Genomic DNA, 13,622 nt, shown 5'->3' with positions numbered 1-13,622 from the left:
CAAGCCCAGTTTCTGTTTTTCACCATTCTTCTTTTGCTACAAACCTTAAGCAGACTGTCTGGGGAAAACAATCTGTAATCATAAACTGCCAGAATTACTCCACAGTGGGATCCTGACGATTCTTATTAAAGAGATAAATCTCACTCCCAGCTCCACGAAGCTATCACAGCGCTGATTAGAGGAGGAGAAAACCACGAGCTCTCCTGGCACCAAAGAAATCAACACAAATGTCAACAAGGCTAAGATGTAGGCTGAAGTTAAAACACAACGAAAAACAAAATGCCACAATGACTAGGAAGACAAAGCACCTGGGACTGTGGGATAGAGATCATATCTCCAGTATGGGAGCTGGGATATTCAGCACAGACAACACCATGCTGCTGTAGATGTTATTTTTTGTGGAAAAAACAAGATGGTTAAAGCTGTTAACATTTATGCAGTCAGTTGGTGACAACTTACTCCCTTTCTTCTCTGTCTCAGGGGTATTTGCATCAAATACCATTGATTTCCTCCACCACAGAGTATACCTAATTTCTTCAAGCAAGCCTGCTGACATACTGCCCTGCTGTAGAAACACAGCAGATATTAAGGGCAAGCTTAATTCTCACAAGCAGAATAAGTCCTTTTCTGCTAGGAATCTAGTAAGCCTGCTATATCAACCATGCATACAGCAATTACATAGCTCCTTGATTAGAGCATTAGGAGACCACGGAGATACCAGTAACCACAAGAGAATTTGGAGCACAGCCCAGAGGATTGTGCAAGAACACCAACTGCGCACAGCACGGCCAATAACTGCAGCAAAGAAATCCTGTCCAGGATGTGGGTGATGCATGAGTTAGGAACCAGACTGACCAGCATAAGCAAGACCAAGAACAGAAGAAGGAAGGACTCGAAGGACTGGAAACTTCAGTGCGAAAACATGAATGCCAGGTAACACTGGAACAACAATCTTGAGCAGGAGTAAGTGGAAGGTTTGAGAAACATGGTTTTGAATTCAATCACTGCTGCTTCCTTCTGGGGACACAGTCATAAGCACTTCATTACCAACCATCTGGTCAGGCCAGACAGGATGCTTGAGAAAGCCAAGATGTACAACCTGGTTGAGAGGAGTGCCAGCCCACCCTACCTACACAAGCCCTGGAACAGCAGGTGCTGTGCTCTTGACAGATCGCTTGCTATAAACTGGCCCATGCAGGAGTGCTGGAACTGCAAATCAGCCAGGATCCCCAGCCGACACTCCTTAACGTTACAAACACATGCTTCACAAGAGGAGTCTTTGCACGCAGCGCACACTGCAGCATCTCCTGCTGTTCCCATCCCTTAATTATTACATGTTACGGCTGAACTGCCAGTTGAGGCACATGCCTGCTCAGAGAATAGGCCAGGGCTGATGCCATAGCAGTAATCAGAAAGCTAGAAGTCTTCAGGTAACAAGAACTGAGACACAGTCTGCTGGAAATGTCAGAAAGACAGACTATCAAAGGCCAGAAGTCAACTTTTCCATTCAAGTGGCCAAGAAGCACCTCTACTCTGGGAGTTAGGGAGTTGTCCTCCCCTCCCACTCTCCTCAGGTTTCAATTTCAGCTGACTGGATCAGAGCAAAGCTTCCTGAGCAGTGTGCCTTGTGTTGAGCTACAGCACAGATTCACATAACAGCCTCTTTCTACTGTCTGGTGACTCCCACACATGTTCTTCACCATGCTGCCAAGGAAGGCCAGACTAGTTCTCCATGCAAGAGAAATAAGCTAACTTCCATTTAGTGGACATTCAGGCTACGTATTCAAGCTATGTATTCAGGCCCTTACCCAAAACAACAAATGCCCTCAACCAAACCTGAGGTCGCCAGAAATTCCAGCTTCCTGTAGTGGTCAAGCTCCACTACTTATCCAACAGCTGAGTAAAATCTGGACTGACAGAAATACTGTTCTGGTGACACCTTTTTCAGACTCCACAGGTTTTAAGCATAACCAAAGCTTCTGCAGGAGCAGTAAGCCACGACTGCATATCTTATTCTCCATCCAGAGAAGGCAATTCCTCAATGCTCAAAAATTTCCTCAAATGCTCAAAACTACATTCTGATCTCCCAAGTCCTGTGAAATCCTTTACCCTAAGGATAAAGGAAAAAACTCACAGAGTATTGAAGACAAAATCCAGAAGACTGAGCTAAGTGGTTCCAGAAACAGCCAGTGTGTGGAGTAGGTAGGTGTAAGACCTGGCAATTTCTTTTCTACCTCAGCTGTCCCTGGGTCAGAATCCATCAAAAGGCAGGGAGTAATCCCAAAAGGGTCCATTCACTTCTGGATAAAGACACACAGATTCTGTGTCTGACAGTACGGAGAAGCAACACTCTGTTCCCTTACGGTAATAAGCTATTCCCACAAATCTTTTCTACTCCTAACCAAAGTGACTTTTCCAGAGTTCCAAACCCCCATCAATCCTACAAATTACACACTGAAAATCACTCTTGAGAGTAATTATCCCAAGAATCCCAAGGTTTCTGTCACTCTGGGTGACTGGCTCCAACAGTTAACAAACTAAGGATACGGCCGAGCTAATACTGTCTGCTGAAGCCCTCCACCACGCTACTCCAGTAGGATGAATTTGTTACAGAAGACTACAAAGGCAAATTGCTTGGCAATCTGTCAATGTAGGTGGGCTTAAGGAACATTTCTGCTCTTAAAGGAAGTGGAACCTGACATAAATACAGGGAGTACAACTAATTTACTTGTGGACATGGAGAACGCAACACCTGACAGAACAAATCCCACAGAGGTGATCGGGCTCATCTGTTGCCATGCAATACACCAATATCTCTTCAATTTTTCCTATTTTCAGCTTTTCTCTTTCTAAACTCAAGCAGTAGCTAGCTATGCCTGCAAACAAAGCTATAAAATTAGCACTGTGTTAGTACTGCAGAGATACCTAAGTCTTCAGAGTACATGGAACAAGAGCTCTGAGGTGTGAGCTGACCCACTAATTCAGATGCTCAAAGATAAAAATAACAGCATTTTAAAATTAATTCATGTATTGCAGAAGGAGAGGAAAGGGAGGGTCACAGCTCTGCCTAACCAGCTATGAATAATGGCAACTCCCTTAGTGCCAGAAGAAATACTACCAGTTACTTTCCTTTCCAACCTGCTCAGAAGCATGCTCACACTCCCTGTCTGAGGTGGCTAATTCAAATAGAAAAGGCACAGCTGCTTTGACTCATAACCAATTTCTTAACAATAACTTACCTTGGTGATTGGAAGACTGAAACTTATTTTTCTAATTAGAGTTTAAAAATTGCTCTATAATTTAATCCCAAGAGAATCAGGTACTTGAAGTACTTAGCACTGTAAAGGCTTGTACAGTACCTGAAGACTATTTTTTTCACAGAGCATTTTTCAGAGGGCTTTAAAGAGAAAGTGAACTTTGCGGTTCTGTCAGGCACACGACATACACTGTACAGATCTGCAATCCTATAGGACACGTTACATTTTACAGATGGGCAGGCAGATGAAAGGTTAAGAGACCTGCCCACGTTTCTGCCTGGAGAATGAGAGGCAGATCTGGAAATAGAGCCCTGGTGCTCCGGTTCCCACACTGATCACAAAAAGTCACATCACATATGATAACAGCATGGCAGAAACGTGTTCAGCTAATGCAAAACAGTATGTTTCTTCATAGCACACGTGAGGCTCAGCTGCTACCAGGGTATTCCTGCCCATGCAGTCCCTCAGCACATGTTCCTAATGTCTCAAATTAAAAGTATTACATTGCATCTAGGCACACTGACTGTGCTCGTAACTGCAGCTTAGGCAACCTCGGGATGCTCTGTTTATACCAGAAAAGTTTCATGTGCGTGTGACATCCATTCGCTATCAGTTTAAGCAGGATGAAGCCCTTAAAGCACCTGCTGCAGCCTCTGACAGAAGTTGGACAGGATGGAATGGTATACTGGCCAGTGAATTTAACCTACTGAAATACATTAAAAAAACCAAAAACCTTATATTGCATGAAAGCAGTCAACACATTCCTCCTTCAGAGACAGGCAAAGTAGCAATCCACTGACAGCAAACCTTCTGATAGCTGCAATTTCGGCTCATAACTGGAGCCTACTAGTACAGTGAGCATTTAGCTAGCTGAATTTTAAGCCCCAGAGACAACAGAGATGAAAGGAATTGAGATGACAATTGCCACTTGGGCACACAACCAGACAAGTTTCCTGCAGCACCTCTTCCATGGCTCCAGCTGCTGGCAGCCGCGGCTGCTCACACCACTCTCCACACATTCAGCAGCCTGAACAAGTGTCAGCCACAGCTTGACACAATCTGGATTGGGAATTACATTTTCTAAAGGTTAAACAGAGGTCATTAACACTCATAAAGAATCTTGCTGATTTTTGAGTGAAATTTTATTTGCCAGTTGAATACAGAGCCTTTCCTCATTGTGCCCATTTGCAAGGGCAAATGTTTATATCATGCCCCAAAAGACTGTGTTTAATTAAGAATGCCTCCAAGTTACAACTCTATCACAATTTCCAATATGTCTGTCAGCTTAAAAGAAAGCAGAACAGCTGAAGCACTGTTCTCGGCATTTCTCAGTACCTCTCCCAGTTTTTCTCCTAAATGTATCTTATCTTGGTTCATGTGTGGCTGGCGAGCAGAGCTCACAAGGCAGCTATCAACTGCTGAAAAACAAAGCCATACAGACATTAGAGGGATTCACTTCTAATAAAGTCATCACATACTCATTCCTCCAAAGGAGGTAGAAAGATAATCAGAACAGCAAAGTCCCCGCAGAGCTTTGCATGAGAAAAGGAAACTATTTATACCACCACAGAGCTTAATTAGATTTCTGATGCAATTCTGCATACTTTTTTTTTTTTTTTTTTTTGTACAGTAAGCACATATCTGCAAGAAATGCCCTGATCTAGAATTCCCCACAACAGCAGAGCTCACACGACATAAGACAGAACCTCACTCCTGGGGGTAGCACTTTTCTCTTTTAATTTTTTGGGGAAACGTTCAGAGATTTTGGTTTTGTGGTTGTTTTTTTTTCTTTTCTTTTCTTGTGACGAGGTGATAGCTAAAACATTCCTTTACATTACTCAGAATCACATCCGATTTATCCATTTTGCTGTTGATAATACTGCTAAGCCCTTACACAGTGATTTACATCTTCAAAGCCCCATACAAAACACTAATCAATCTTCGCAGCCCCTCGTGTGCTGTATGGGAAGATTTATTCCCATTTGGTAGACGATTAATATTTTGCCCTAGGTTGCACACCAAGTTAATGGTAGAACACATCCCCCCCCCTCCCCCTTTGAATGTCCCTGACATCTAGATCCTGATAACAGGAAACCTTGTTTGTCTTTCGACAGACAAATAGTTACGGTAGATACAATGGGCAAATTTAACCATTAGAAAAGAAGCACAGCACCCAGTCTGACCTGCTTGAATGCACTGGGTGAATATCACAAGAGTTTATGATGCTAGAATAACAGTAACCTTAATGCCACAGCAAGATCAGCAGGGCTCAAACTGTACATGTATTTTGCAACTTGCAGAAGAACTGATCAAATACATAGCATGAACACCGGAATTGTCCCCAGTGCATCCATCCACACTGGGAATGTTCTGAGAATCCATATACTAGAAAGGAGAGCGGACAGCCCATTTTGCAGGTGAAGCCACTTGTGTAAGAGCACACAGTTTCAGTCAGAGATCACACCAGATGTGGAAACTGTCAATCTTCTTTCAAGCAAGAGACAGACAACAAGAAGTCTCTGCCCTTGGCTTGCTTTCTTACACTCCTTTTCTTCTGAATGCTCCATGTTTCACTTCATTACAGAGAAACTCTGCCCACAACACTAGTAAGGGACAACTCTTTCCCACCTCACTAATGTCTACTTACAAGCCATACTCAGATCTGAAAATGGAAAGGTTATAGAGAATGAAGAGGGGAAACCTGTAGATGATTGCAGAACAGCAGTGGGAGGAAATATTTAAGTTCTCTGTTTTAACAGAACAGAAAGAGGCCCCCACACCTGCAACATCAGCCATCACTGCACTGATGCAAGAAGCTCCCAGAGCTGCTGCACACTGTGCCCTGTTCTTCATCTGCATCTCACATTCAGTGGAAGGAACAGTTCCCATAAGCTCAACATTTGTCCACACGTTCTGTGTTCCAGTCAAATTCACATGCCCTCAACTGCATTAATGTTCTAGAGAAGTTAATCCTAGTTCTGTCGAGATTAGCAGATAGGAAACAACACAGATCAATAATTTGCAATTTGACGTTAAACAGAAGAGCCGATATCAGAGAAACACAAAATCTTATCACGCATGCTGGATGCTGCAGAGTGGGAATTGTGGAAGAGTTGCATGCCAAAAGGCATATTCCACCATGTCAGAGCACAAAGCGTACAGATACGGATGTCATGGGGCTGCTTTCCACAGCCAAATGGGTTATCATGAACTTTCAAAATTGCCCCTTTAATTTTCTCTGCCTTTCCCACGTACACACAGTTCAACGCCAAGGTTTCAGAGTTGGACTCAAATGCAATGGCTCAGTACATAGACAGGAAGCCTGGACAAAATTACTATGCTTTCAAATTATCAGTGATTTGTTATCATAAAGAAACTGCACATCAGCTGCTCAAAGCTCTTTATATGCTGATAATTTCTCCCACACTGGGAAACATTAGAGATGTTTTCCAGTAGCTGAGCTGGACATTCATCACAGCCTTCATCAATCAGACTAAGCAGAATACTCATATCTGCCTTTGTGAGAATTAATTTACAGTATATTTTTCTGAGGCTGAGCTTGTGAAGCTTGCATGGGTTTCAGGTGCAGAGGTTGATGGACCAACTGCTAAGGATGAAACTCAGCAGTTTGCAGTCCTACTGACAGTTACAGTATAGAGTATTTGTGAAGAGTGATGTCAGTACAGCTAGCTTTTCTTGAGATTACTGTGTCTTTGTAAAACTGATTTTGCCCTGTGAAAGTATATGAAAAAGACTTTTCTATTCGTATGGGCAGAGACAAACTGCCATGATCATCTTGGCCTGGCTACAAGTAAATTAGGCTGGAGAAATCTTTGCTGAAGAGATGCAGAAGTGTAAAAACGCATCATGGGATATGGAATCTATACGGAAACTCCTCACCCATGAGGTAAGTTCTGTCAAACAAATAAGCTTCTCACCTTCCCCAGTCCCTGCAGAGGTGGATTCCTGCTCCTGTACCTCCCTCTCTGTCTGAGTCTCGGCATTTTGCAGCTGAGGCGCCAAGGTCTGGGTACCCTGTGAAGTCACAGAGGTAGGGGGGTTTCGTGGTTGTAGACCTATGGCATTCATCAGGCCCATGTCCCTATCTGTCCTCCATGTGGCTCTGCTGGTTCTGAAAAGAGAGAAAAACAAATATGATCATAAGATTGGAGACAATACATCCCAGCAAGATGGAAGCATTCACCTGAGCCTCTTCCTGTCTCCACTCCAACCAGGCAGCTTCCAGCCACTGGACAGGCTGGGCCTGGAATGAATGGTCATCTGCACTTAAAGACAGACACACCTCTCCAACCTCAGCTGGCTGGTCTCTTGAGTTTTAGGCTGAGAGTCTTTCAGTCTACTCACCCACAGAAGCAGCGTGTGTGACAAGCTTAAATATGTATCCCTGAAGTACCACCGCCTGCAGAACTACCTGCTCTCAGGGTCACCAAGTTCAGTTGGCAACACAAATGCAGCACAGGACCATAAACACTCATATCACCTCTCTCTGAAGCAGGACAGTTTCTTCTCCTGAGGATACAGCCTGTATCCTTTCCCTCATCTGGACCTCCTAGTTTGTCAGCATCACACATGAATGCTCCCTGGCAGGCATTTCTGCTTGTTCCAGTCAGACAAGAGAAATTCTCTGTTCTCCAAAGCAAATAACAGGAACCGCCTCAAGGCTCATTAGCTTCTCAGAGACAAACAGTTGAAGTGTATTCAGCTACAAAAGCTGGATATTGGTAATGCTTGGATGCTCTTTCCAAAACTGACCTCTGGCTGTAAGTGCTGGGAATAGTAAAGAGTTTCTAGGAAAGCCTGCCTCGTTCACAGTCAACATTCTTTCATAAGGTTTTGAAACCTGTCTTGCTTTTCTTACCCTCTCTCAGGAGCTTGTTCATTCTCAAGCAATATTTCTGTCTCTGATTCTTGAATCCCCTAAAGAGGGAATGAAGCTCCCACCTTTCAGGCTGCTCCTTAGCCCATCACACAAGACTGATATACACTGTCAAAAAAAAATGCAAGTAGCGGCAATATCCACTCATGGCAGACAGAGAATCTATACTGTTAATTGTTCGTCTTCTGTCAGACAAAGGCTGTAGGACAGTACAGACACCAGCTCATAACTTGCTTGGGATCTTGAAGCTCATAGTTCAGAAACAAGACTGCAACACTCTTGTCAAGAACAATGAGCTTAAGAAGAAGCGCTTTTCACTGGGGAAAAAGCATGATACTGCACTACCATCTTTGTGTTTAGGATAACTAAACACATGTGCACATCATTAGGTAGACTGGATGAAGCAGTCAACAGGGTTCTAATGGGATTTAGCTTTATTTTTAGAGTTCAGTCCTCACAAACAACTGTCCCAAGACTAGAAACCAAAAGGATGAAAATCAATCACAGAGACCACCCAATGGATTTGCACTCAGCTCTATGAACACCACGTTGTTCAGTTATCCTCCACAGGCACCATTAACTTAGCATAGCATCTTTGATGCTTGAGGCTCTACATGTTCCTCCTACAGCCTCCTCAAGGATATTACCAAGGCGATGGCTGACACACGTACTTCACTATCTCTGGCAGCACTCTTGGGCGTCTCACTTTCTAGAAGCATCCCAAGTGGCCTAACACATAGTGTGAAAGGAACAAAAATTCTGTCTTCAAAGCTGGTGCAAAGGGAACAAATGGGAAAAGTGCTGCTGTCAAATGTAATGAAGCCAGTAGAAAGGGTCAGCTTGCTCTCACCCATGCCCAGGAAACTCACCCAGGCCTCTCAGTGCTCCTGCTGCTGGAATGCACAGTGAAGACATTCTCATTCTGCTGGTCCCAGTGGTATTCAACTCCAGAGTTTAAGGCCCTTGAAACATCAAAGAAAAAATTATTAGTATGACAGGATGCTGTTTCAGCAAGCATGCATTACATCACCAGAACATGAAAGACAGTGCTGATTCCTGTTCCACAGAGAATGCAGGTCTAGTTCAGTTCATGTTTTCATTACAGGGGTTCATCATCAGTTGCAAATGCTGAGTATTGTATTACCCAGATAGCTCTGGAACATCCCATTCATTTCAATTCAATATTAGCACTGAAGCACAGCAATATGAGCAGAGAGATTTTCAGGAAATGAAGACATACAACTGTGTATAAAATCAGGTTACCATACCTCCAAGTGACTAAACAAAGAATTGGAATGGGAAGACCAGCTCTCTTTGTGGTGTCTGCCAGTGTTTCCTGCTCTAGGTAATGCTAAGTAAAACACTGCTCTATATTTGACAATTAGTTTCTTTGTTGGTTCTCATTCTTTCTACCTATAAATAAATCCCTATGCAGCTTTCCCACTGACGGTCACTACAGAGCAAGAACAGAGTCAGAGGAAATTTTGGTAAGTTTCCACAAAAGTGTTTGTGCTGGATCAACTATATCTGTGCTGGAAAAGTCCAAAACTCGAATTTTACAGTGAATGTTACTAAGTTTAGCAAAACAGCAATGCTCCAACAAAGTTTCACAGTGCACTGTCTAAGAGGATACGTAAATCCAGGACCGATTAATCACCTCACAGGAACAAGCAAGGTCAACAATGTATTGTTATTCACCACTGCGCTGCTGAAGACGCTAAGCTGTTGTAGCCATGATGCTCTAAGTATACCTCCTACAATTTCTGAGGGCCAGCAGCAATTCAACAGAAAGAGGATAACAGTGAATTCCAACTTACTCCATACCACACAGAAATAAGAGCCCTTCTAGTCACTTAAGAGCATCCACCTACAGAATGGACGTACTTAAGCATCCATCTTTACATTACAGTATCCACCTCAGAGCATTCTCCTACAGGATCAAAGCAGGTGACTATGGGGTTTGACCTAGTCAGTCTAGAAGCCCTGCCCACATACAGTGCTGGAGCATGGACAAGACTGTAGTTATTTGAAGCCTGGGATAACAGAAGGAACATTAATACAAGCCTAAGGATCATATGTCACACTCTGTAAGCCTATTCCATTCACAGGATCGATGATGTGGCAAAAGGACCTTGCTCTGGAGAAAAAGAAGAGAAGGAAGTCCTGCAAAGACAGAAGGGAACTGCATCTGAAGAGAGGGATACAGATCAATCCTGAGGTAGTCTGACAGCATTCACCCAGTCTGCAAGAAGGATAGAGGACATGTTCTTGGTAGCTGAGTATGGCTGAGGCATAAACATAAATACAGTGTTTACGTGTATATATGAAAACACACATCCTCCGTAATGAGATGCCTCAGCAGAACTGTGGTAAGACTCCGGTTCAGAAGAGGGAAGGATGCTGCAGGCCAAGTGTGCTGCATGGCTGCACGGCTAAGCTGTGCCTACTGGAGGCCTGGGGCATGGCTGCTGGGTGACAGCACCTCAGGTTGGGGCCGAGGGCAAAAGCTGGAGAAAATGAGGTCAATAGAACCATGCACAGAGTCTACAGCAGTGATCACTACAGGTTTTTTGCTGAGCTAGCCCTGCACTGTATTATATCCCATGAAAGCAGCTGACATGGAGATGCTAATTTACAAAGACTTCAGAGTTTACTGACAGATGACAACCTACCACTACACACCTGCCAGTCCCTCTCTGGTTGTTTCACCCTTTGTACACTGAAACCTAACTATCCACTCTGTTGCCTACAAAGCAACACTCCGTGCATAAGGGAGACTTTCTAACTTGGTAGTGAAATTTTCCGGAAAAAAATAACCTCCTTAGTATTTGCAGCTGTTATAAAATAGAGCCAAACTGACCCATGCTGTTCTAACTCTCTCTTCACACTTTCATGCTTTCCAAAGTACAGGCATGGTCGCCACAGCCATTCTGCAGAAGCTCACTGCTGTACAGTCAGGATCTTGGATAGGAAATCCCAGTTCAACGCCATGCTGTCAATTCACACCTTTCTCTGGACAGTGAAATCAATAGCCATTCCACTGAATACATGACTTTGCACACTGCTTTTAAATGCTGCCATTTATCAACTATGTTTCACTGCCAAGAACCTATTAGCTGCTCATTTACTGTCAGAGAACCGAGAACTTTGTTTTCCTTTTGCAGGAGGAAGGCCTGTGGCAGCTTGTGCTGCTGCCTTTGCTGACTCTGACATTTAAGCCAAGGTCACAAGATTTGGTCATGATGGGAATTCAGCAGCCTTACCACCACTTTAACCTGGCTCTTTAGCCAGGACTAAGCATGTCTACCAGTAAGGCCAGAAAACTGGCTCAGAAAAGGCAGTGGGCACTTTTCCTGCAGCAGTAAGCATCCTCACTGCTAATCTTCAGCATTTTAGTTCCACCAGGGTCAACCAAACAACTCACTCTTTCCCAACTCCACCTCTTATAACAGACTTCCAGGGGTAAAGCATGATCTTCGCTTCCTTTTGCAAGCATGTACACCTCTCTGATGTGGAATTCACAGCTATAAGGCAGGTATCCACCTTACAGCCTTAGGACGATTGTTGGAGACTATGCAAAGGATTCTTCAGACTGCATCAAGACACAGCGGAGAAAGCAAATGCCTGAACCTACTAGAGGGAGTCAGTTGGGCAGTACCACTTATTCAAAGATCACCACCTCATGATTAGCAAATGTTTCATCAAGGAAATATCACTATTTAATGGGTTAAGTGACAGTTTTTTGACCGTGTCTGCATTAGAAAATTGATCAGATATTTGCGCCTTATACCAGCTTAAGCATGTAAGACGTGACAACCACAATTACTTTGGTTTAAAACAGATTTTGAATTACACTTAAAGATTTGCACTGGTTTAACCACACCTATTTAAAACAGTGCAGTCTCCCTTGGCAGAAAAACTAAAGGGTTTTTTTACGCCCTTTGCAAAACATTGCTTGATTTTTGTAAATTAGCAAGCCTTTTGCAGCACGTTTCCCAGGAGATTTGCAAATCAAGGCTTGACTATTCATTTCACAGAAGAGGAGCTTACATTGGAGAAATGAATATTTTTCAGGAAGCATTTAGTGTTTGCTCCATCAAACTCCAGGCATGGAAATGCTGGAAGCCCTTTACATTTTCCAGGGCATGAGGTAGAAGCTCTGTGTAGCATGGAGCATGTTGCCACTTGGATGTGGACGCAGTAAGGAGGACATTCATTGCCGAAGGCTTCCGGGTGAAAAATTGCAATTCTCCACACTGTGTCAGTCATGGACAGTGAAGACCATTTAGTCAAGTTCTTATTTTTTCTCTTTTTATGGATGTCTCTAAGCCCTCACTGGAAATTTCCATTAGCTTTGTCAGACACAGAGCTGCTCTCTGACAGGCTTTCCCAGCAGAGCAAGCCTCTGTCCAGCTCATGTTATTAACGAGCTTGAAGAAGATGAAGTGCACAGACTTGCATGCTTTGCTGAGAGCTGAATAAGGACTCTGAGTGGAGCCTAAGTACCAAGTAGCGACAACTGCAGTAACACAGCCCCTCCTCCTGCACTGAGCTCATGCACAATCCCCTGAAGAACCTAGAATCAAACTCTAGGAGTTAATGATGAAAGTATTCACATGTAATGAGAAAGAAAAGATGAAACACTACTTATTGCACTGTCCTAAGCAGTATTTGAAGAGTAAACTGATGGAGCAGCGGTCAGCACAGACTGACAGACATTTGGATAATGGCCCAGCTGGTATATCCAAAATCAGGGGTTGAAGAGGAGGAGGATTAGGACAAAGGTTCTTCAATTCTACCGTAATAAAGCTCAGCACCAAGATGGCAAAACAAAGAAATCATTTGCAAGTAGGTTACGGATGTCCAGAAAGGCAGAAATAATATTTGCTTACTGTTTTTTCACTTGAGTCATCCCCAGTATTGAAGAATGTACCAACAATGGCCAAGTTCATTTCTCTCCTCCAGATCCTGCCACATAGAAAGACTCAACAATAACAAATTTGTTTGCTACAATTTCTGATTAAGACACTGCTGCCTGCAATCCTTCCCTACACATAGAAGTATCAGTACAAACCCATTTCTGTCATGTAAGCTTCTGGCAAGCCCAGTATGGAACAGACATACTGCACTGCAAAGCACTGCAGCACACAGCCAGGTGAATATCAGATTTTCATGCTGCCAATGCTCATTTCCTCTAAGTTACTCTTTAAAGCTATTTTCTCAAATATACTGCCCATTCAAGATCATTAAGAGCCAGCTTATTTTACAGAGGATTTTAATTCCCCATGATGCACTTTCCTCCCTTTGCTTAAACTTGTTAACTCTTAGTGCATTCAAACCACGTCAAACAAATATAGGGGGAGTCACAGAGAGCAAGGTGATACTGTGTCAGGAACAGGAATCCATTGTTCTCACTCAGGAAAGAAGAATCAGTGCGTGGCATTCCATGCAATGCAATGCCTGGACAG

General features: G+C 43.4%; 1 protein-coding gene across 1 annotated transcript in view; it reads right to left on the bottom strand.

Annotated features, from left to right (window-relative positions):
- The window catches only part of AMBRA1 (autophagy and beclin 1 regulator 1), a gene marked incomplete at both ends in the record, with an annotated part of 114,757 nt that overhangs the window by 907 nt on the left and 100,228 nt on the right, over positions 1 to 13,622 (bottom strand). The window contains 2 exons of the mRNA XM_079537217.1: positions 7,196 to 7,389; positions 9,024 to 9,116. Of these exons, the coding sequence (XP_079393343.1) occupies positions 7,196 to 7,389; positions 9,024 to 9,116 (287 nt within the window). The remainder of the gene's footprint in view (positions 1 to 7,195; positions 7,390 to 9,023; positions 9,117 to 13,622) is intronic.

Source organism: Tetrao urogallus (assembly GCF_951394365.1).
Source record: "Tetrao urogallus genome assembly, chromosome: 6".
NCBI lineage: Eukaryota > Metazoa > Chordata > Aves > Galliformes > Phasianidae > Tetrao > Tetrao urogallus.
Note: the sequence above shows the minus strand (reverse complement) of the source record. Positions and strands in the feature narration are given on the sequence as shown.